The sequence below is a fragment of the Nannizzia gypsea genome, genomic scaffold, assembly GCF_000150975.2.
Source record: "Nannizzia gypsea CBS 118893 supercont1.5 genomic scaffold, whole genome shotgun sequence".
Lineage (NCBI taxonomy): Eukaryota > Fungi > Ascomycota > Eurotiomycetes > Onygenales > Arthrodermataceae > Nannizzia > Nannizzia gypsea.
In genome coordinates, this window is record NW_003345197.1 from 1862326 (window position 1) to 1885758 (window position 23433).

General features: G+C 46.7%; 8 protein-coding genes across 8 annotated transcripts; 4 read left to right on the forward strand and 4 right to left on the reverse strand.

Moving 5' to 3' along the window:
* Nucleotides 1–163: 163 nt before the first annotated feature.
* Nucleotides 164–2918, reverse strand: MGYG_06550 (F-box protein pof6; the record flags this gene model as incomplete). The annotated part of the gene is made up of 3 exons (XM_003171960.1): nt 164–434; nt 496–2734; nt 2801–2918. 3 exons carry the CDS (start codon nt 2916–2918, stop codon nt 164–166), a joined length of 2628 nt encoding a protein of 875 aa, XP_003172008.1.
* Nucleotides 2919–3648: 730 nt separating this feature from the next.
* Nucleotides 3649–5454, forward strand: MGYG_06551 (pachytene checkpoint protein 2; the record flags this gene model as incomplete). The annotated part of the gene is made up of 8 exons (XM_003171961.1): nt 3649–3747; nt 3815–3890; nt 3947–4193; nt 4247–4302; nt 4356–4452; nt 4507–4858; nt 4926–5222; nt 5287–5454. The coding sequence occupies 8 exons, from the start codon at nt 3649–3651 to the stop codon at nt 5452–5454; spliced, it is 1392 nt and encodes a 463-aa protein (XP_003172009.1).
* Nucleotides 5455–5801: 347 nt separating this feature from the next.
* Nucleotides 5802–7114, forward strand: MGYG_06552 (hypothetical protein; the record flags this gene model as incomplete). Its single annotated transcript, XM_003171962.1, has 4 exons — nt 5802–6154; nt 6239–6301; nt 6380–6777; nt 6846–7114. 4 exons carry the CDS (start codon nt 5802–5804, stop codon nt 7112–7114), a joined length of 1083 nt encoding a protein of 360 aa, XP_003172010.1.
* A 475-nt stretch (nt 7115–7589) lies between these two features.
* Nucleotides 7590–9182, reverse strand: MGYG_06553 (hypothetical protein; the record flags this gene model as incomplete). Its single annotated transcript, XM_003171963.1, has 2 exons — nt 7590–9058; nt 9116–9182. 2 exons carry the CDS (start codon nt 9180–9182, stop codon nt 7590–7592), a joined length of 1536 nt encoding a protein of 511 aa, XP_003172011.1.
* Nucleotides 9183–9795: 613 nt separating this feature from the next.
* Nucleotides 9796–11741, forward strand: MGYG_06554 (hypothetical protein; the record flags this gene model as incomplete). The annotated part of the gene is made up of 5 exons (XM_003171964.1): nt 9796–10234; nt 10507–10766; nt 10824–10904; nt 11160–11469; nt 11512–11741. 5 exons carry the CDS (start codon nt 9796–9798, stop codon nt 11739–11741), a joined length of 1320 nt encoding a protein of 439 aa, XP_003172012.1.
* Nucleotides 11742–12018: 277 nt separating this feature from the next.
* Nucleotides 12019–13167, reverse strand: MGYG_06555 (GliK protein; the record flags this gene model as incomplete). Its single annotated transcript, XM_003171965.1, has 1 exon — nt 12019–13167. One exon carries the CDS (start codon nt 13165–13167, stop codon nt 12019–12021), a length of 1149 nt encoding a protein of 382 aa, XP_003172013.1.
* A 1482-nt stretch (nt 13168–14649) lies between these two features.
* On the forward strand, nt 14650–19318 carry MGYG_06556 (hypothetical protein; the record flags this gene model as incomplete). The annotated part of the gene is made up of 6 exons (XM_003171966.1): nt 14650–14765; nt 14838–15045; nt 15098–15253; nt 15311–15390; nt 15448–19042; nt 19121–19318. The coding sequence occupies 6 exons, from the start codon at nt 14650–14652 to the stop codon at nt 19316–19318; spliced, it is 4353 nt and encodes a 1450-aa protein (XP_003172014.1).
* Nucleotides 19319–20777: 1459 nt separating this feature from the next.
* Nucleotides 20778–22382, reverse strand: MGYG_06557 (FAD binding domain-containing protein; the record flags this gene model as incomplete). The annotated part of the gene is made up of 3 exons (XM_003171967.1): nt 20778–20970; nt 21030–22108; nt 22182–22382. The coding sequence occupies 3 exons, from the start codon at nt 22380–22382 to the stop codon at nt 20778–20780; spliced, it is 1473 nt and encodes a 490-aa protein (XP_003172015.1).
* Between the last annotated feature and the right edge of the window lie 1051 nt (nt 22383–23433).

The window sequence follows — 23433 nt, forward strand, 5'->3', positions numbered from 1 at the left end:
CACTTCTCATGATTGATGCCATTTAAACCAATAATTACTTAGGGGCTTTAAACCCCAGCAGCTAGGCTCCAGATGGGATAGTATAAAGTATTCTAAAACACTGTACAAATCTCAGAGAACTAGCTCAAAAGATGAGGATTCTGGTTGAAACCAAGAGACCAAGTCACATCACAGAGCATCCCACACCGTACATGGCCTTCTCAACGCTGTTTTTAACTTGGTACCAGTCGGCTCGCCGCTCAGCAAATTCGTAAGCTTCTTCAGCACGGAAGATTCCATGAAAACGGCTGGCATCCGAGATAATAGCAGCTATCTCCTTCGAGTCCGAGGTATCAATGAGGTAAACTTGGGATAGCTCTCTTAAAGCTTTGAAATAGAGTAGAAGCTGTTCGTTTCTCATGGATTGGATAAGTCCAAAGTAATGATTCATATCGCTATTTAGATAGTTAGTGCCTTAGCTTTGCGAGAACAAATAGAACATAGGGACAATCGAACCTTATCAGTTTGATGGCACCTTCTATGCTAATTCGATGCCGCTTTATATGTTTACAAAGTGCATTGAAAAGGCGAAGGCCAATTTCCTGATTGAACACGTCTAATGTGCTTTTGTCCGTCCCACCAACAAGCATTCTCGTGTGAGAAGAGATGACCTGTACGACAGCTTTGGCAGCCTCGCTTGGACCAATATCAGCTGTTCTCTGTGATAGGTCAACTGCTTCAGGATGAAAGTCTCCAATAGACTGTTTGGTGGCTAGAAGATATTCAACTTCCTCCACTAACACGTCAATTCCCTTATTCAGCCCCGCAGCAACTTGCTCATCCAGTTTCTGTTCAAACTTCCTTTTCCCCTTAACAGCAGGATCGAGAAAATCATTCCGGTCAGTCAGGCCAGCAGCCACCAATTCCTGCTCATAAAATACGTCTAACATCTGGAGGATCAGGTCTCCCACGTTGACTAATTCTAGAAAAGTAACAAGGGGCTCTACACCGGATCTCTCCTCTTTTGCCTGCTTGCGAGGGCGATATTCTGATAGATGATTGACCGCTCGATCAAAGCCCGCAATGACATGACGATGGCCAAGGTTATCCAGGAGTGAAACAAAGATAGCTTCGCATTGTGCTTGTGCAGCTTTTCCTTGTTCCCCTTTGAGGCTCACAAATTGTGCAGTTCTCTCCAAGCTTGACTTCGCAGCGTGGACGAGGTTAAGTGCGACTTCAATGCTGAATAGGCTGCGGATTCCCTCTAACTTGGAATTCATAATCGCTGCCTTGGCTGCGAATTCTGTTGTGGGCAGCTCTGCCGGTGTGGGAGGAGTAGGCGGAGCAAGTATGACGGATGAACGGCTAGACGGCTGTGTAGCCTTAGCCATTATTTTATTCGCTCCGCCCTTTTTTGTCTCTGCAGTTTTATACAAACTCGGAATCATATTCACTGGAGCCATTATCACTTTAGTAAACGAGCTTAGAAAATCTCGTTTATCAGCTTGTCGATTATGTATGTTGGACATATATAGCGACTCTGTACTGGCAGCTCGTTCAGACAGTTGTCTGTCCCAATCTCCAACTATTGATTCCGAATGTGACCGAAACTGGTCCAATTCTTCTGCAAGGTAGAGATCAATGTGAGGTCCGAAAATCGCTTCAATAGCGCCCCGGGCGAGTTCCTTGAATTTATCACTGGGTACCTGAACTGGATTCAGTTCGCGAATGAAGTTCAGCGATTGGGCGAATGTCCCGGGCAGTGTCTGAATGTAAGCTGCTTTATTCGTGGATTGAAGAAGGTCCAGCAAAGGAAGAAAATATGGAGATAGTATGTCTTTACATAGCTTTTCCAGGAATAAGGACGATACGTTTGGACCATTAGGGAAACATCGATTTATACAAGCAGCCTCCTCGTTGAAGGCCACACTGAGCCTCGTCAAGAAAGCATGAGTATGGTCGAGGGACACTGTGCCTGTGTCTGCATCGAATCCATCCATAGGGCTTCCGAAATTTGTTTTCTGCTTGATTATGTGATTTTGATAAATCAATAACTCAACAGCTGCCGCGCCTCCATTGAGGGTTGTTAAAACCTGCGCATAACGTGGCATTATATCATCAGGGTTCCCGTTTTCATATCCATTCTTGAACTCTCGTAAAGCAGCCTTTTCAAATACGGATATGACATCATCCAGCTTTCTTCTGCGCGCCGTGGACCCAAGTCCTATATCAGCATTTGAGAACTGGTGTAGCTCTGACAATAACAGGGCCTGCTGCTCAGGCTTATCATATGATTTAAAAACCAAGGAGTCAGTCGGGCTCTCGGTTTTGATAATATCCTGGTAGAAGGGGTTCAGAGATTCGTGGATTTTACCGTACTCCTCCCTGGCTCTACCTCTGACCGAGCAAGCATCTTTGAGTGCCGCCAGGGGGCCTGTGATTTCTGCTTCCACCTCTGCATTGAATTCCACGATATCAAATCCACTGGGGTCTGTAATATTCCCATTGGATGTATCGGTATCCAATCCGGGTATCGAAGGCTTAGGGCGTGTTCTCCCACCGTGCGGGCGGTCGGCGTCCTCTTCAGAGCCCTCTGCCGCACTCCTAGCTTCTGCTTCGTTCCAACAGCCTATCTGCCTTAGAAACCTAACCCATCTGGTATCATCGTACGCCATCTCATGCATTTTCTTTGATGTCCTTGCAACGATTATAAGGTCGGTGGGGGAAAGATAGTCAAGGATTGAGGCCATAATTTCTATATGATGTTAGTATCACGGGTGTAGGGGAAAAAGCAAAGGCCTATTGAACGTTCATTGCATACCAGCTGGGAGTAAAGGCTTCACAACTTCAATCTGAGCTAGCTTTAATGGTGCAAGGACATCCCGTCTCGGTGCGCGAGGCACCTTGGACGTTGGTCTTTGCTTGATGGAACTTGCCATTGCGGCTTCAAAACTGTTAAATCAGGGAAATCTGGTGGGAATGCGAATATATATAGGTACGGTCCTGCTTTCACATTGGCCCCATTTGCAAATAACTAGCAATAATCATCAACAATAGTTAGTGATAGGAGCCGGGGGTAACCTTGGGAACGACTGCCCAAGAGGGTTAACGATAAAGCTGGAGCTGAGGCGAGTAAAAGAAGACCATGTTACCATGATGACATGATATCTACAACTAGCCCCCCATTTAACTAGTCGTGTAAAGCGTTGGAATGGTAGCTTGTTGGCTATTGTCGAGTCGCGAATCGTCCGTTAGTTATCATAAAAGTTAACTGGTTATCACGATGTGTTATCTCAATGTGTTCACCGGTTGATGAGCCAAAATTTCACGTGATATGAGGCTCGGCCAATTCTGTGATGGAGGCCAACGAACAGAAATGGAAGATATAATTGACGATACTAGTTGTAGTTGGAATATCTGGAAAATATACGTTTGCATGATGTAGAGAAGTGCTAAGTAGATGTGACGCTGAAGGCGGTGACCAATGTGTCTATGGCAGTATTTTGTCCGATGTCGACATGTATGAACTCGCGTTGTCTACCTCATCCACTGGGTCTGTACGGAGTACTGCTCTGTATAGCAGGTTCCGTTCAGTTGTCCATCTATGTATCTATACGGCGTCCTAGATATACATATTTGTTAGTTGTCGGTTGTTCCATGGACGGTATAATGGGGCAACCAGCTGTAAGAGTGGTAAATGCCCCGGTGCTCCACGTCGAGGCAAGGCTGAGCGCGCCTGATGGTGGCACTGTCATGAGAACCGATATTGTAGGCAACACTTTAGCCTCATATACAGCGTTCAGAAACACTAACAGGAGAATCTGTACCGTTTAAGGTGCGCGATGAAGTTGCACAGTGGCTTACTGACAACTTTGCCGTGCTAAGCATAGGGCAAGAGATAAAAAACTTGGGTACGAACTCTTTGTCTAGCAGTCGTCTAGCGGAACTAATATAGTATGATATATAGGCAACTTCAAAGGGTTTCATTCGATGTACCTTGACTCAATCAAGGTGATGGAATGCTCAGGAAAACGGGATGAAAGTGAGACCGTTCATTTAAATGACGTGAACCTTGACATCCAGCCCTATCAACTGCGTGCGAGCGAACCCGAGAGTCTGTCACAGAACCATGGAGATGAGAAACAAGATGAGTCTTCTCCCCAAGCACGAGTGATGTCATTGCCGAACAAGGAACTAGACGGTATCTGGGAATCGTATGGCGCCCTAAGCGTCTAATAATGCATGGGTGCATGAATTGACTTTCTAGGCTCTTATTCGACCAGCCAATACACACAAACTTGCTGCATGCGATCAGCCGAATGCGTCAGTACATCCTCCGAGCTGAGTAGCAACCAATACTAATTGCTTAGTATTAGTCGGGTTTTCATGGCGTAAGCTTGATCACAGGACAATCACCTGGAACCGCCTTATCCTTCTTTACGGGCCCCCGGGAACGGGTAAAACAAGCCTGTGGTATGATATAACTGCACCATGCCTCAAGAGATCATCTGTTCTGACAATTTGTAGCCGTTCGTTGGCCCAAAAATTGTCAATCCGTCTGGGGAGGCAGTTCCCTCACAGTAAATTAGTCGAAATCAACGCGTATTCCCTAGGCAGCAAATACTTCAGTGAGAGTGGGAAGCTAGTGGCTAAGATGTTTGGTATTGTCGAAAGCATGTTAGAGAACGAGCCTGATACGCTGGTCTCTGTCTTTATTGACGAGGTTGAGACAATGACCGCCCAGAGGGAACAAACATTAAGTGGAAATGATCCTCTTGACGCAATGAGAGCTGTTAATTCCCTTCTCGTGTCCTTGGATCGCCTAAGACAGTACCCTAATGTTGTTGTATTCTGCACAAGCAATCTCCTTTCAGCTCTGGTGAGTACATTTGATAACCACTCGGTAGCATGAATCTGCTTCTAATGCCAGTATAACATCTTTGCAGGACTCAGCGTTCCTTGATCGGGTTGATATCAAACAATTGGTCCCACCGCCATCAGAACTTGGGGTATATGAGATCTTCAGAAGCTGCTTGGAGAGTCTAAGTAAATGTGGATTAGTAGAGGGATTACGATTCGATGTGGTTCCGGTTGATCCAACTAACACAACCACGGAACTTAAGTACGTTACCAAGTCTGCCGAGTTCCTCCTGTTACCCTCTTATGGGGAGATGCAGTTATGGTATCAACTGTTTCCATCATCCATCCCAAAACAACTGGCTGATATTGCACGTATGAGCGTAGTAAGTGACATACATATACGCCATCTACCGTGCCTTAGCAATTGCCTTCTAACCCTTGGCTTAGGGCCTCAGCGGTCGGTCACTGCGACGGATTCCTGCATTATCCCTTGTCCTGTATACCAGCTATGAAGTCTGTCCTATTGACCAAGCGATAGCTGCGTTAAAACGTGGAGTCAAGGAGGAATTGAAAGCGAAGCGGGAGGCAGGAGGAGAGCATCAAAGCAGGGCATAACTAAGCAGCCATCAGGTGGTACCGGTACCTCCGTATATACACTTATCGAATATCGAGTAATTTTTTATATTGCATATCAGCACCAAGTCTTCTTTCTCTTCGGAACAACAAGGAGGAAAGGGCATATCACATGACCATCACCAACCAATGAGAGGGCGGCTGATTCGACCGGACGCTGCGAGCCAATCATGGGACTGCTCACCAAAGATTGTTTCGAACGACCAGGAAGAAAGTCTGACCTGCCTTCAAAGAGCGAACCGCACTCCCATATATCGGATTCATCGCAACAGCTCGCCCCCATCTACTCTCATCGTCTCCTCCATCCGGGTATATCTCTTCTCCTCAGGATGTTGGCCCGGTCTATCTTGCGGAGTGTGCCTTCGAAGGCCATCTCCAGGCAATGCTTCCAGCAGGTTGCAAAGGTACATTACACCATCCCAATCCCTCAAAACGAGAGCCATTGCGCTGGCAGTTCGAGCGTACAGCGCTCTACAACATGGCCTTCTCACGGAAACGAACAGAATTCCGCTGACCCTTCCTCCCAGAGATCGTCCTCGACCGCTTCTGGCTCGCAAACACAGTCTCCGTTTTACCTGACCTTAACCGCATCTGCAGCCACAGCCACGGCCATCGGCTCTATGGCCTGGTATTATCACCTCTATGGAGATGAAGCCTTTGCTATGACTCCTGCCGAAGAAGGGTAAGTCATAATATCTATTCAATTGGCCTTCTAATACTCGATTTTTCGATGTGGCATCACTAATGGACGAGATGTCAAAAATAGTCTCCATGCTACCCAGTACCCTTGGGAGCATAGCAAGTGGCTCAAGACCTTCGATCATGCAGCGTGAGTTTATTCAATACCTCTGGCTTAACTCATGTCATGCAGGCTGCATCTAATATCATGTGTTCATTCTCTGCGCAGTCTTCGCCGTGGTTTTCTCGTCTACCGCGAGGTTTGCGCCCAGTGCCATTCTCTCACCCGTGTCCCATGGCGATCATTCGTCGGTGTCATGCACACCGTTGATGAGATGAAGGCAATGGCTGAGGAACACGAATATGACACCGAGCCTAACGATCAGGGTGAGATTGAGAAGCGTCCTGGAAAGCTGTCCGACTACATTCCGGCTCCCTATAAGAACGACGAAGCCGCTCGAGCTGCCAACAACGGTGCCTTGCCCCCAGATCTTAGCTTGATTGTCAAAGCCAGACATGGTGGCTGTGACTACATCTTCTCACTTTTGACCGGCTATCCCGATGAACCCCCAGCCGGTGCCAGCGTGCAGGAGGGCTTGAACTTCAACCCCTACTTCCCAGGGACAGGTACGCATATCAAATGAACTGTTAACATTCATACCATTATATACTTTATGCTCACATGAGGATTACAGGAATTGCTATGGGCCGTGTTCTCTTCGACGGCCTCGTCGAGTATGACGATGGAACCCCTGCTACTACCTCCCAAATGGCCAAGGATGTTACCGAATTTCTTAACTGGACTGCTGAGCCTGAGATGGACGAGCGAAAGAAGATGGGTATGAAGGCCATAGTCCTTCTCAGCACTTTGTTTGCCGTCAGTGTCTGGGTCAAGCGATACAAGTGGGCCACCATAAAAACGAGAAAGATCGTCTACAACCCACCGATTGGCCCCAAGCGATAAATTGGAAAACCATTCCAGGCTAGGGCTAACTCGTCGGTGAAGCCAATACCAACCATCTCTGAATACTTTTGTGATTGTACCCTAACTCCTCATACCACACATGCTGCATACATTTTTCCAACCTTTCCTCCGCGTTTTTTAGAGAGTGGGAGGACTGGGGAGTGACCATAAAAATCAGGGCTAAGTTTTGTGAAATTACCTATTATGTATTTATAAACTGTGCTCTTCCTTTTCCTTTTTCCACATCTAGAACCACAATTGCTCGTTTCCTTTGTCCTCTCCAGTACTCCTCTCAATCGTTGGATGGATCGTCCCCCTATAGCAAGTAGCTCACTACCCTCTCAATGTTCTGTGTATCAATAAAAGTATTACAGTCTACGGCAGATTGGTCAAGGGTAGTGGTATTGTCTTTTAGAAAAGTCTAGGGATTTAGCTGGAATTGTTCATGGTTGATCCTCTGGTACATAACTAGCTTTCATAGCAACAATGCCCCCCCATGTCGGTCTATAATTGCCTCTTTCATAAACGGACTGCGAGATCTAATCTTCTTGCCCCATTTAAACACTAGGAATGGAGTTATGGCAAGGGCAAAAGACATAAATGCAAGCAATGAGCTGGCCCACTGAAATCCAAGGCCTGTGTACATTGCTATTGTAGCAAGAGGGAGAAAAGCGATAGCAGTATTCTCGACCAAGCCAACAGCACCGAGAGCGCTCGCCGCGTACTTGCTATACGCATCAATAAGATAGTTTGCAATACTTATCACAACAGCGGTTGTTCCAAATCCCACCATTGTCAAGCCGACAGTAGGTGCTATCCAATATATAGTAGGGTATGATGTCCACCCGTATACGAACATTCCGCCAGTAACACCGAAGAAACCTCCAATGATCGACGTATATAGCCTCGCCTCAGGGATAGGTGTTCCCGGAGCTTCGGTATTCTGGGCAGCAGATGCGTAGTACCAGCTGTTGGTAAACATACAAAGCGCGCAACCGAGGATTTCGCCAACCACGATGGCAACCTGGACATAACCTGCCAGTACAGCATCCCAGCCATAGAGTTGTCCATATACCAGCTCGACGGACTGAGTGAACAGGTAGATTGTTCCAAGGCTGAATGCAGCCCAGAGAGTTGCAACGAACACTACTGGCTCCGTAAATAACATGTACAACGGCCGTTGTACGCTCCGAAGGACAGCCTGGTACAATTTTCTATCATGGTGAAGCTCATCCATTGTATATACTTTCTCCCCCTTATCGCGTAGACGTTTGGCTTTCGCTAGCAATATAGCAGAACCGCGGGTCTCAGGAAGAGCGATGATGAAGAGAGGGAAAAGTGCGGCTGTCCAAATCAATTCGATGTGGCCAATCCAACGCCAGGAAAGAAACTGAAGTATAGAGGCGCCAACCACCGGGCCAATGCTCGTTGCAGCTAGATAGGTCGTAACGTAAAGGCATACCGGCGTGCTCCTAGCACAATCTCCGTGGAAAACATTTGATACCATACTAGCAACAGCATCGCTCATGATTGGGACGCACCCGCCGCTAAAGAATCGCATCACTATAAGCGTAGTAAAGTTTTGGGCCAGGCCAATTGGAATCAGGGAGCAGACGAAGAAGAAATAGGTGCTAAGAAGCACAGGTCGAATGCCAAAATCCTCCATGATAGGAAATAGGGCAAGGGGTAATAGAGCCGCCCCTACTCCCCAGGACGTCGTGGGCCAGTAGGAATGAGGAAAATCCACGTTGGAGATGTTGAATTCCTCGGATATAGCATTGTGAGCGACTGCAATGATGGTCCCATTAATAGAACAGACGAAACTTGCTAGAAGACCAAGTCCGGTTGTCCGCCATTTCTTCCGTGGAGACCAATTGAACGGGTTCTCGGGGTCGTGCCTTCCATCCCAAGTGATGATAACAGCGTCTGAATGGTGATGCGGTCCTGCTAGCCATGATTAGTTGGGGCCAGGCCGAGAGCTCCAAGTAAGTAGTTACCAACCTTCGGCAGGAGAGCCTGCTGCTGGGTTCTTGGCTGCTTTAAGCCCCTCCGATCTCATAGTTCCCATGCTGAATAGAGTATGTATCCTCTCCCTAAGCTGTCGACATAACAAGACGGTGGCAGAAGAACGTATATGAATGAGCCTTAACTAGCCGTTACAGTGCTAGAGCACAAAGGGGCCTCATGGAATTTATCTCCATAGTATATATATACATTGGGTCTTGCTAGGCATGGGCATGTGCAGCTCCTTGAGGAGCTTCTGCTCTACCCTTTGACATGCATAACTAGAACTACGGAGTACTAGGTACTGGGTAGTTGCCTGGGTCGTGATAGCCGGACGGCGCGCGGCCGCGGCTGAAAGAGGCAACTGTCCTGATCAAGCAATCGTCCCAAAGTGGTAAGTAGTTTAATTGGGAAGGCGTGGGTAGATCAGTAACTGTTGGACCACAAGGGACAAAAAGGCCTAAACGCCCTAAGGAATCCTTGGGTAAATGAATGCGAGTCGTAGTAGCCAATGGATATTCCAACAGTAACCGTTGGATAATTAGTAAGCACAGTGTGCTGGAGTTAGGGTAACTAGGCTGTCTCAGAGTGACTTCCAAATTGCTTGACATTCACGCGATACTCCGTACACAGTCGGATGTTGTGACTGATCGAGATAACTATACCATACCTTTAAAATGCGACTATCTTGGCAGCCCGGGTTTTCTCTGTCTAGGAAGCCAGCCAGGAGGCCAACAGTACGCAGGGTCAAACGTGGACCATCGGGAGATGGGGAGAGAGCACAGCACTTTGAATTCATCCTGGAGAACCCCACGAGAGGGCACGGGGCTGTGGACTCCGAATCAGCCACCAACATCACACATCCAGCAACGCCTGTCGAGCCTATTACTGACGGTCGGGTAAGGCCTGACTATCGCGGCGATAGACACTTCCATCCCCTCACGCCAGGCCAAAATGGAACCCAGTCGCAAGGTGAAGGAATTGAGCAAGTCATAATCAATGACGAGACATTACTCGAGCCATTGGGTAATGAACCATCCCTGTTCCAGAGCGAGATCTTTCCCGACTTGGGGGCGGTTGATAGAACGCCAGAACTTCGTCAGTATCCGTGCAACAGTAAGGATCGGTATACATGTTCATTTTTACCCGATCCTACAGCGGACAGACAATTACAGACAACTAAGAAGTGTAACATCGACCATAGTGCTTCCAACAGGTGGTCGTGCCAGGTTGCTACGAGAGAGATAATCCTTACATGTTTTCCTTATACCTCTGTGCCACCGAGTGTATTATATGGTGGTCTTCGTCAGCGGTTTGGACCTGCCCTCCAAAGATGTATACTCATTCTGCACGTATTCGTCTTGCTGTAATCTACTGACAAATGATAGACAACGAGGAATTCTGCAAAATCCCACTAACGACGGAGCTACGGATCAATCCATTTCAATACCGGGAAAATCTCGAGCCTGAGCCCACCTTTCTGGTCCACGCCGTGATGGCGTTAGCAGGCCATCACGTTGAGAGCACATCAGCCCAGGATCATCGGCTTGCCGCATTTCAACTTCTCCGTGATAAGCTCGGCTCTTACACCAATGCAGGAGACGTTTACGCTATGCTTGATACAGTTATCATCCTATTCTCGCTAGATGTTAGTTATACCAGCTAACCCCTCAGGACTGGGGCGGATTGACAGTTGATATATTAGGAGACCCAATCCGCCTTTGGTAACTGGAACACACATCTTATGGGAGCATATGGGCTTCTCGAGGCCTGTGGTGGTATCGAGGTGTGGGCCATGTCTGCCAGGACAGTGGCCCAGGTAGCAATTCTCACGTGGTAGTTATGAAGCTCACCTCGCTGATGAAATATGAAGTTTAGCTAACTCCATAGGTGGGACGCGATAACCAGTTTGGTATCAAGAGAAGGTTGCGTGTTTCCTTACATATACCCCAAAGCCGTACTGTCGAGGCATGACGGTCAAGAATGGGATTATTTCGGGCTGTGCGGGTGTCCACCAAGCCTCGTAAACATAGTAATGCAGTTAGCACGATTGTGTGCAGAAAAGAGAAAGTCGTCTTCGATCCAGTACGCCACATTTGATACCACCGCAATCCTAGAAATCGAGCAGTCACTGGAGACTTGGTATCACACTTCCTCTCAAGCAGCCTTCCAAGATGAAGAGAGTATGCAACAAGATCAAGATAGCATGCACTGTTCGGAGGCATGGAGAAATGGCCTTCTTATTTACATATACAGAGTTTTTCGGTGGGAACTTGGAAGCAACATCCCAATGCCGATTTTGTTCCGTGCAAGGGCAATTACAGACCATGTCTTTGCGTGCCGTGATAAAAGTATGGTATCTAGGCAGGCCCTACTGCCTCTCTTCCTTGCAGGATGCGAATTGAGAGATCGACCATTACGTAGGAAGATTGTGAAGTTCTGCTCTATTTGGGACTCGAGGACTAGATATCATATGTTTAGCAACACCATACCGCTGCTAGAAGAAGTATGGGCTGAACAATCTGCAAAGGGCTTTGAGAACGTATGGTGGGGCCAAATCGTGGATAAGCAGCACTCATCTCAAGCTCACCATACTTTGCAAATGCGACTTTGCTTTGGCTAAGATTGCCCTGATTGACTGGGCCCTACTACTGGGGAATTACATCCTGCCCGAAAATTGCCTTTAACTCACCTGAAATTTTGCATTGCATGATCGTGGTATATTATCCTTCGCAAAAATTTCAAAGCAAGTTACGAAAAGGCTTAGGCCAGGAGGAAGGTGTTATTTTTAACGAAGCCAATGTAGAAAAGGCTACTTAACTTAGTAGTATACAAGACAAAGGGTCAATGCCTAGTCATAGTTTATTAATACTATATTACCATTGTTGATACTGTTGATATTATTCTATCTTCAACCCTGTGTATGGTGGTATCGTCCGCTCACCATCCCCAAATATATGTTTGAAAACCAAATCATAAGTTATCCACGACCCTGAATAGATGTAGCGCTGCAATGTAGCTAGCCACTGCGGCGCTCTCCCGTCTTCATTGGCAAAAATTGCATTGAGCCTCAGGTTTAGAAGAAAAGGCGGCACCCAGACAACACCAAATATAGACTGGCCTATACGTTGCATGGCCGTAGTGACACGATATGGCTCAACAGATGAAAGATACTTTCGATATTCTGCCGGAAGATCGTGTTCTTCTGCGCCCATGATGAGAAGCTTCATGTATCGTGGCGATGGGCGAGCGTAATTAGGACTCCTGTTAAATCTGGCGTTTAATATTGATGACGCCTTTTCAGTTCCATTGTCATGACTCTTTCCGGCAGTGGCAGGTGAGAGAAGGGTATGCGCCTTGAATGGCTCGGTATCTGGTATATCAGGTACCGGCTTTGCAGGATCGTAATCGTCGGGGAATGGATGGCAATCGATGACAACGTCGATATATGACGCTCCGCCACCCTCTGTTGCTATTATGCGCGCATAATCTTTCATGGTAACCTCGTATACAACTCCAACAAGTGGTTTATGCCATAGGTCCCCTCCGTCACTGGGGCTCTGCGGTTTGCCAGGGTAAATAGGCATGCCGGTTTTTTGGTCACGATATTGTGTTGCTGCGAAGCATGGTTCGAGATACGCAATTCCGGGGAGATCGAAAGTAAGGCAGAGGTTTGGTACATAGACATTCGCTTGTGAAAGAGGAGTGACTTTGCGCATCTTGCGGAACGTCTGGGAACACATGTTCGATCCGTATGCGAGGTAAAAGATTGTCTTCTGCGTTTCTCTCTCTTCCAGCACGGCCTTATTGTCAGGCTTCTCGGCAATGAGTTCTCTCTCCGCTTCCAAAGCATTGATACTGATGGCTTCATCATGGGCAGCAGCATGTTGTCGGCCAGTGGATGTATGCGGTATTATCGGGGGTTCTGGTTGCTGTGACTGACTAACAGACAGCCGCCGTTTGATGGTAGATGAATCCCATGCTGCATCAATCAAAGCCTGCGTCTCAAGCTCGGCTCGTTTGCCCTCCGGAGCTTCTTTCATTGTCATAGTGTGGACAGTACGGAGTATTGAAATGGAGAATATTTCGGCCAATGACTTGTTATGACTTTATGGGTATGGAGTCGGTTAAAAACCAGTATTTATATACCTCTGCTGCGCCATACCTGATGGGAGAAAAGGCGATGATCCCCAGGCTCCCAGCTAAGCTCAAGGATGTAGTTAACGAAACCTTGACGTGTTAACTTTCCTTGATCCTTCATTCGTCCGAAATTTTAGCCCGTCTGCGCCGGCGTGGATGAAGGCTTAAAGCCGTCGGGCCCGGGTGAACAACAACTCATCTCGCACATCCAGTCTTGGCAGGCTTTAAAGCAGCCATTACGACAGGCCAAATTGAGTAACTATTTAACTACCCGTGATCACACCAAGGCTTACCACCCTGGTTGAGTCACCCACTCATTTTTCGCGGGTGACTCCCAGTTCAAGTGGAATGACAGCTCAACGGGAATATTTTAATAGAAATAAATATATTATAGCAACACCTAACTAATTATTAAATCTAACTATCTAGCCCTATATCTAGGGTATTTAACTTATTATCTATTAATTTATTAAGTCTTTAAAAGAAATATTATTATATTATAAAAGAGTAAATAAATATTTTAAGGAAAATTCTTAAAAGTTTTTAAAAGATAGATATTATCTCTCTACTACTTCTTATAAGCTTGCTCTTTTTTTTATTAATTTAGTATTAGGTGTCTTTTATATATAATAGTTTAATAATAAAGGAATAGCCTAAGTAATATATTTAAAATTGAAATATTCCCGTTGAGCTGTCATTCCACTTGAACTGGGAGTCACCCGCGAAAAATGAGTGGGTGACTCAACCAGGGTGGTAAGCCTTGGTGTGATCACGGGTAGTTAGTTACGGAGTGTTTCGTGTTCATTTATTGCTCATCTAGACGGAGCTGCGAAACGCCCTATAACTAAAGCATTGTCTCCCTTCGTTGCTTTTTAAATGGAGGCTGAGCTGAAGGGACGAGCATACGGAGCACCTGGAATGCTTTTCGTATCCGCCACCATGGCGGTTTTGTAAGTAGCCATGAATATAGGAGATGATATTGAAGTAAAGACTCGGGCAAATGGTCCTGTCTCCTTGTTGACAGCCAGCTGTTCTTGATCTCACCCTCTGCAGGGTCATTCGCGTCGCATGGTCGACCATTAGCATTTTTCATGTCTGCCGTCCATATGCTATGGGCCGCGTAACATCATCACTCTCTGTCCTCTCCTGGAGGCCGGAGTCAGCATGTTAGATGCGATGGCTAGTGTTTCTGTCGAGATGTTTATTCTCCATGAGTAGAGATGACACCGCCTAACTAGTTACCGCTTCAGGCTAGGTGGTTATTCTGCCAAACCATTCTCTCACGTCCAAGTTGACAATGCAAGACCTCAGGTTTGACAATTTTTTTTTTTCAAGCCTTGGAGTAGATTAACTGTCTAGTTGATCTCTTTATTTCGCAGGATTCGTTCTTCATGGCGGTGGGAGCGCAAGCACACTTACGTGTGCTAAAGCAACCTGCAGTTGTTAACAGACTAATAACATATCTTCAGCCAGCGGTCCAACGTGCAACGAGGAGTGATATCTTGATGTCAGTCTTCGCGAACCTGCTTTGGAACAATTTTCTTTCCATGAACTAGAGCCGGTTAACGCTTTCAGATAGAATACCCCTTAGTATTATCAATGATATCCTTCAGACCACCCCGGCTCTGCACATGGATGACCTCTCCACGTTGGTCCAGATACTTGGAGAACCCCAGAAGCGGAGGCACTGTTCCAGGCTTGACATTGTATCTTTCCAGTGCATTCTTTTCCTTTTTCTACACGCTCCAGCATGCGTACAACGGGAGAAGGGTCTTTATCTCCTTCTTGTAAGTATTTGAAGTTTTGCCAGGATATCCCTCCTTCTAATAAATATTACAGGACGCGATGATTGAGTTGTCCGATGTCCTGCGACAGGATTTGAGCCAAGAGGCTATGTTAACGGCATTGCGACGTAAGGCGACTTTGTGCCAGAAGACTTGTATCCAGCTTGTGCATTGCTTTACACGTGGAAATTACTCTATGCCGAGGAAATGGGTAAACAGTACATCCCAAATCACATATACTATAGCGAAACGGTTTAACGCAATATAGGCTGGTCAATTCATATTGGAATTGATCCTTGAGTTTGATAAGAATAAACATTTTCTTATTTGTATGCCGGAAGGAGTGCGGTAGGGCGCGTCTGCTATCGCTGTTCTATGAGTTTTGGATACTAACTAACAAGTTAGGGGGATCCTAGACGTCCTCTTCAAGGATAACGACCAATGCCTCCAGATTATTGCTGCAGCCATTATGAAAGAGGTAGCCAGTTGTGAATCTAGGTTCTCAGAACTATCTGGAATTGATAACCGCATCGAATTACTCAAGAGGAGCCCAGGCTTCCTTCTACCAACGTGGAGCTTCCAGTGGGCCAAGGAGGTTATGAAGATTATATCCCATTATGTTACGCCGCATCCGGGTGCATTTTGCGCCCTGGTTGTTTCTATCGAGGGATTGGCGGAATACGTCACCTCAGCGGATTTTTCTTTTCTCACAGTTTCCCAAAATGGCCTTGCCGTCCTAATCATGCATATATCCCGTTTTAACCTCATAGAAATTCCCTTGGCCTGGATTGAAAGTGTACAAGCAAGGCGTGATGAACTAATAGTCCTTCTTAGGCACGGCTATTACTCGACAATGAATGGAGTCCAACTGCACTTGAATAACATCTCCATTCGGATGGAAGCACCTCATGACGTGGAAGCAGCGATAAAGGCGGTCAAGGATATTAAAGGTCGGAATATTGACTATGATGACGGTATATCTTTACATGACACTAAAAAGTATATATCTTCAGGATTGCCTGTCAGCGACAACGGGTCACCTCAATATAATGGCCCAAATGAAAGGGCAGTAGCAGTTATCGCTTTCCAGGGATGTATGAATGAGTTTGAACACGGTTCCCCAGGCTCTCATGCATCCATCCGTCAAGGCAGCGACTACGACGTTTGTTCCACGCGATGGCAAGAAACCCATCGGCCACCTTCATCTGCCATACTTGAGCTGCCAACCGGAGAAGAAGTTCTATCCGCGTCACAGCTATGTCTACAGCCCAGGGGTACTCAAAACTCTCAAATACATCACCAGCAACCACACAAACAACATGATTCTAAACTGATCGGAAATACACCCGCGACTAGAGATTTACATCCCACAAATCAGGCACGAAAGCTGAACACTTGTCTGCACTCTTTAGAACGGCGCCCCCAGCAAGTAATAGTGCAGGCTAGGGGAGATCGGGTCGAAGTCTTGCAAACTTCGCCAAACTCATCGTCTTCGGCAAATTCAACCGTAGCGAAAGTTGGAGAGGTGGACCGTGCGGCGGGGTTGTTGAGGGACTTGCCTAATTTGGCAAATCCAACACTCTTACCTCAACGTCAACTCTTGGACTCCAACTTGCAAACAGCAGAGAAGCAGGCGCTGAGTACATCGTGTGTCGAAGAAACAACATGCTGGAAGCCAGCATCAGGTGCTGAGAAGACCGTAACAATCATACCTGATTCACAGCCCGAGATTGACCTACTAGATACCATGACACCTTTCAAACCACCTCAGGAGACTAGAAAACCCAAGGGCGAGTCCAATTCAACGAATAACTCTCGTTTAAAGCGACCTGCGCATAAGCTATGTGGTTCTTCTACGAAGAAAGCGGACCTCGACTGGGAAGAAGGTCTCCGTGTGAAACCGGAAACCCCCCAGCCACAAGCAGAGACCGCTGCGTCCGCGAAGAATGCTAAGAGCATACTACAAGATATTGATGAGGCCGGTATTTCCAAAAGTATGAACAAACCGAATCGTGGGACCAAACGAAATGTCAGGACACAAAAATCGACGCCTCATGCTGGTAATGCTTTGGCAACACAAGACAAGAGCAGCCATCAAGTTGCTAAGACAATGGCTTCCGCTCGCCAACCTCGAAATGCTGCAGACACGGCCAACAAAAAGATTGCCCTCGCAACGGAGCAGGAAAATGTTATATACGAACTTGACGACCCGATTGAGTCAAGCTACTCAGCGTCGATAAGCTTGGAAGACCTCGCAGAACATTTCCAGGCTAACGACCAATCAATGCGAAAACCGCAACTATCTCCGCCTGATGTTTGCGCTAGAGCTCCAACAATCCCATTCAATAACGGCTCAATTGATCCTTCGGGAGGAGTACCTCCACCATACAGCAAACATACTGTGCCAAAACAAATAAGCCTATGCATGGCTCCCGAGGCCGCAGTGCAGCAAGTTACACAGTCTCAGAAATCAGAGCCGACTAAGCCTGATAGCCGAAGGGAACCTGTCATAGACTTATGCAGCGACAACCCTCAGAATATGGGTATCGACCAAACCAGGCGAAGTACAGCCAACCCAAAATCAATGATGAAATTGTCGGAGCGAATAGCGGGTGACATTCCACAAGGGGCTTCTGAGGGAACCGAACCTCAATCTATAGCAAAGGAACTTGCTACTACATTAGCAAGCGGGGGACTTCCACCTGCTATGGAAGGACAGAAAATCAAACGCTCCGATAGAAAAGAATGCAAGGGCCCAGAACCAGAACCACAAGATCAAAGAAAGTTTTCTATTGGCAATGGTTGTCTAGTTTCTACGAATGTGTCTCAATTCATGTCTCGCAATCAGCCGACAGCTCATCAGCCGATTCTTACGTCAACGAGCCGCAACCCAGACCAGAAGCGATCAAACGATCTAAAAATATCTAACTCAAAATCAAATGACACTAATGCTGGTAAACTTTTCATGCCGGTTGGGAATCAACCTACAGAGGCGATGCTGACAAAAATGAATCCAACAGTACCAAAGGCGTGCGAACAGCAAAAGCCTCCTAGATCCGTTAAGTTTGATTTAGATAGTTATAGTCATACGCCTAGTATCGAGTCATCAGATAATGCTATTACACCCCCTGGACCAGCGGGTGTCGACGAAAAAGCTGTATTTCTTGCTGCCAGCGAGAGCGCGGATACCTCTCCACCACTAGGCTTAAGGGATAATCATGCTCCTAGTGCCCCGGTGAGTGGTGAGGGTGAAATCAAACAGCCGGCCTCCTGCGCTATGAACGAGCGACCGAAATATACATCAGTGCGCAAAAAACAGATTGGATGGCAATTTCGGACGGTTGACGAGAAGGGAAGCCCAATACCACGGCTGCAAATGAACAAACATAATTGCGACCATTATACCCTTGAAATGTCTAGACCAGAACACCACATTGAGCCAGCTCATGTACGTATGCCACCTTTGAGCTCCGGACGTACCCAGCTTCAAGGAAAGTCTGCTATCAATTCACCAGCGTATAGGCATATGGAGAAGAGTAGCAAGCAAGGTATAGCCGACGGGGATTCATTTCAACCCTCGAATATGTTTGAACCAAGGGAGAGGCATAGCGACCGGCGTGTTCCAATGAAAAAAAATGACATATTCTATGATAATGAAGTACCTAGTGAGAAACTTGGGCACCAAGCGAAGCCAGCTACATCAACTCAGGATAATACAGTTGAATTGATACGGCGATTGAACTTTTATCAAGCCAAGCGAATACCCCAACACGTGGACAGGGAACGCCCTTCAATAGACGCTAGGGGATCAACACAGTTCAACACCATATACCAAGAGGAGCATGGAGTAAACGTAGAGGTAGAGACTGATGACGAATGCTTACCACAGCTCTGGCGGCAAAAGCTCACACAACCAGTGGAGCCTCGAGATCTTAGAGGGATGAAACAAATCTCGGATAACAATGAAGGAAACGTGGATCTACTGCTGAATACAAGTAAAGTAAGTACAAAGATAGCCCAAGCTTTAGTCCCACCCTATACTGACAATTCAACCAATGCTAACCACTCACATATATAGTACCTTTCCCATGAGCTATGGCAAACTGAAAATCGCCTATACAATTCGGTGGACATTTATCGAGTTGGTTGTACTCGGATGCTTGGGCAGCTGGAAGATCTCTATTCTGAAAAGCTTGGCCAAAGTGAGCATGCTCTCAGACCGATCAAGAGAAGATTTCTAGGGATGTTTGACAAAATGAGAGCTTTGCAAAGATAGTAGAGAGCGACCCTGGTGCTATTCACAAGGTATCATCAATTTTTCATATTACAGCCAACGGAAAGCAGCAGCCTACTGATAAAGTCAATGCGGCAGTTAACCAATGTAAGTCAAGGTTCACCAGGGCAACAAAGGGTTAGTTGGTTAACCGGCTTTTAACATGAGTCCAGATTAACACGAGGGATGGCTAAGTCAGCTTCTAAACCTCTAGGCTGCCTTTGCTAGTAGCTGATACTACGTCTGCTGGTGAGCAGGAAACGCATATATCTAAACTGCTTAGCGTTATGTATATTACATGTATATCTATATTTGTAGGTAGTTAGTATAGGTGATATATTCTTAGTACTATCGAAAGTTATCATCCATTTGGCTCTACAGCCAATATCTTAATATACTGTGGAAAACCAGGCCAAATTTATTTGAATACTTGCCGCAGAAAAATCATCTCAATGAGTAGTAAGTATAAAAAAAAAGGAATAGGGTAGCGATATATTTAGGTAGAAAAGCCCTTCTTCAGTTCCCTCTAAAGCCAATACCCCCTTGGTAAATAATCACAGACCCAGCAAGCCGACACCTCGCATTACCTTCCTAGTTAGGTAGTTAATCTTTTTTAATCCTCCAATGCAGCAAAAACTACTTCTGAACTAACACGGGGAACTAAATCCATTCCGTCCGTGCCCACGAGGAGGGCGATCTGGGGTGGAATCAGATTGAATAACTATTTCTACTAACGGCGAATTCCTGTGTGGTAAACACAATCTTCGCTTCCCGTAACTATTTCCTCCGGTAGAACGAAACCCCCTTTATAATAATCAAAAGTCGTGGGCCCACTTGGATCGGAATCTGTCCCATCTTTCCGAACCACAAACTGGCTCGGAGGCGAACGGTCCAGTAAGGGTGTCGGCGGCTCGATCCTGAGCCTCGAGAGGGATGCGTGGGTAGGGAAATGCAGACCAGGTTGCTGCTGAAACAGTGGCGCTCCCAACGAAGCGTCGAAAAGTGCGTCTTCTATTAACTACCTCGAGTTGACATCCTTGCAGCCAGCCTGAACTGATAACTATGTCTGGCAAAAACGAGGATAAAATATGTAGTAAGAAAGTTGAGAAAGAGACGCGACGCGAAGGGAACTAAAAGACAGGCCAGAGACAGGCCAAAGACAAGCCCAGGTCAATACGGAGTAGTTGTCGTCGTCATAAGCTTCCATTACAATGAAAGCGACTCGGGCCTCTAGTTAGCCAATCCCTCCTAAGTTTTACCTATGTAACTATTAGCAACTCGACGGCGTTCTTTCCCAACGAGCTTTTTGATGTCAGAAGTAATTTGGTTGGTAATTTGGTTGTTTATTTTTGCGTCTAGCTTGGTACGTAGAAAGCGAACGGTGATCAGTAAGTTAATGGGAGTAGATGAAGATAAAGAGTAAATAATATTAATTCTATGGTAGGGAACTTAACTATACAGCTTAGTGACTAGTCGAGTCAAGCGCACCTCCTCCGATCCCTGCTGCTGAAGGACTCTCAAGACGCCGGGCCAACCCAAACCAGTGGCAGAAGAAGTTGTTTGGATCTTCTTTAGCCTTGATTTCTTGTAGGCGAGGGAGATTTAAACCATATACCTCTGCGGGATCCTCGTCTCCGTGGGCAAAATTGACGTACCTAGATTGAATATAAAATAAATCTCTATTACTGGGAGTCAAGAGTAAATAGGAACGTACATGGCGCGGGATCCTAGACCATCGGTAGACTGGAGGAGACTTCGAATACGCTGGCCCAGCAACACGGCCTCCGCTTCCAACTTCTTATCAGTATAGAAAGGAAGAGCGATAGCGTTGACAGCTACTGTACTTCGCCATGGAAAAGATGAGGAATGGTTAGGGACAGATCGGATCTTGTTAAGGCAATATGCCTCCATCAAAACAACGCTGCTGCCGGTGTCGCTCAAAGACGTCCACGAGACATACTCGTCCCATACCTTCATCCATGTTTCGGGTACGATGGAAGAAAGCGCTACACCGAACCCAGGCCTGTAGCCGCCACGGACGCAGAAATGTGCAGCGCCGTCATTCCACCTAGGATAATGCATCACCTTGGTGGTATCGGCTATGGGACCGATATCAATGACGGAGGCAAAGGCAGCGCGCCCTTCAGTTTCTGTGCCATAGTACCATGGAGTAACAGCTATCTGTGGGATAAAGTTTGGGGCGCCAGATGTAAGGAAGTAGAAGAATACGTTCATCTTTGGAGTTAGGGTGAGTTTGCTGATTGCCCTGATAACTGCCTCGACCTTTTCGGCGGGATAAACGAGGGCTCCTATCCAAGCATACTGGCCTGAGGCCTCCACTGGATATGCCTTCATCACGATGGAGGTGACGATGCCAAAGTTGGGGGCAGCGCCGCGTAGGGCCCAGAAGAGGTCGGGATCACTATCAGCAGTAACGGTCTTGAGGGTACCGGTACCGGTGACAACAGTTAGGGAGATTATGTTGTCGATAGCAAGGCCCTGGAGGCCAGTCAAGTAGCCGTAACCGCCACCCAGAGCAGCACCTAGAGCGCCGACGCAGTTACAATTACCTGTAATGACAAGCGAGCTCTTTTGTGAGGCAGCTTCCATGACCTCAGAGATTAAAGCCCCGCCTTCAATGGTCGCCTCTGTGCCATCGTAGCTAAAAGTGACGGTGTTCAGCTTCCTGAGGCTGATAATGATCCCACTGTGATCCAGGTTAAGGGTGCTGGACCATCCGTGCCCACCAGACTGGGCTAGGAAAGGTATTCCATGGGATATACAGTGTTGAACCTTTCACTAGTCAGTAGATATTATCTTCTTGGTTGTTATAGCACAAGAAATAATAAGGGGTTAGCAAACATACAATGGCGGCAACGTCTTGCTCGGTGGCCGGAGTGACAATCGCCCCGGGGGTGGGAGCATTGTACTCACTCCATCGAGTATATCCCTTCTCTTCCGGATCAGTTGGAACTGTGATCAAAGCTGAGCTGGACAACTTGGGCGCCAGTTCGTCTTTCAGTGATATAAAAAAAACATCCAAAGCGGCAGATCCGGAAGAAGGCATGAGTGCTGGGCAGGAGAGGAGGTTTTCTCAAGGGTATATTCAAGAGGTGCAAGATTCCATCCTTCATCTTCCGTGCAGGGCAGACAGCGCTCCTATATATGTAGTTCCCTAAGGAATAGCTGAAGATCCTTCAGCCGTAGCAAACATTCTCTCAGCCCACCTGTCAGACGCTGAGGACCACTTAGCCATGCATATTAAGAACGCCACGCGCAGATCTGGCAGGATGCTGCGGGGTTAATTATCCCGAATTCTCAAAATACTGTCGGATAACCGTAAATGGCGTGTCCGGCGTTTGATAGAAACAGCTGCTGAGAAACTCTGATTATGATAAACACGGTACGTATGCGGCCATCCCGGCTGTAAGGAAATGGGTATAATGAGATACACAGACAAGTGAGGAGTCTAGTTGAATATAAAACGTCGACACTAAAGTGATAGACCCGAGGGTGATTGAAACCTCAGCTAGGATAAAAGGTCGCCCGGTGGTCATCCGTCTATTCCTGCGACAAAGACCTGAAATTCAGTCACAACGAGCTTGCTACAGCTTTGTAGCAGGTAGACAGGCAGTTTCTTATATGGCGTTCACTTCGTGCAGGCATCACAATAACGAAGCAACACTCCATCCAACTCCAAGGCTTCATCAAGACGAACAATATCTGACGTGAAGGTGTCAACAACGATAACATTGATATGTTTCTGACAATCCCTGATTCTTTGTAACAGGGTTGCTTGCGGAGTGATGTAAGTCACAAAAGATATTAATCATTCCATATAAGCCTGAACTTGAAGGGTTTATTCAAGAGCAGAAACCGTCTTGGGAAGAATACTTTCCCCATGTACAAGTTTTGGGCGATAAGGGGAACCATGGTATAAATTTGGTTAAACCCCCTCATTTCATAAAAGCCCCTACTACCTAAGATAGTTAGGAAACTCAACATAGAAGCATTACGACTCCAAGTCCGCCGAAATCATAGCAAAGACTTGTTGGCTCTCCCACGATATCGTCGGGCCTTGGGCGAGTGATAGCTATGGACAAGAAAGATATCGTATG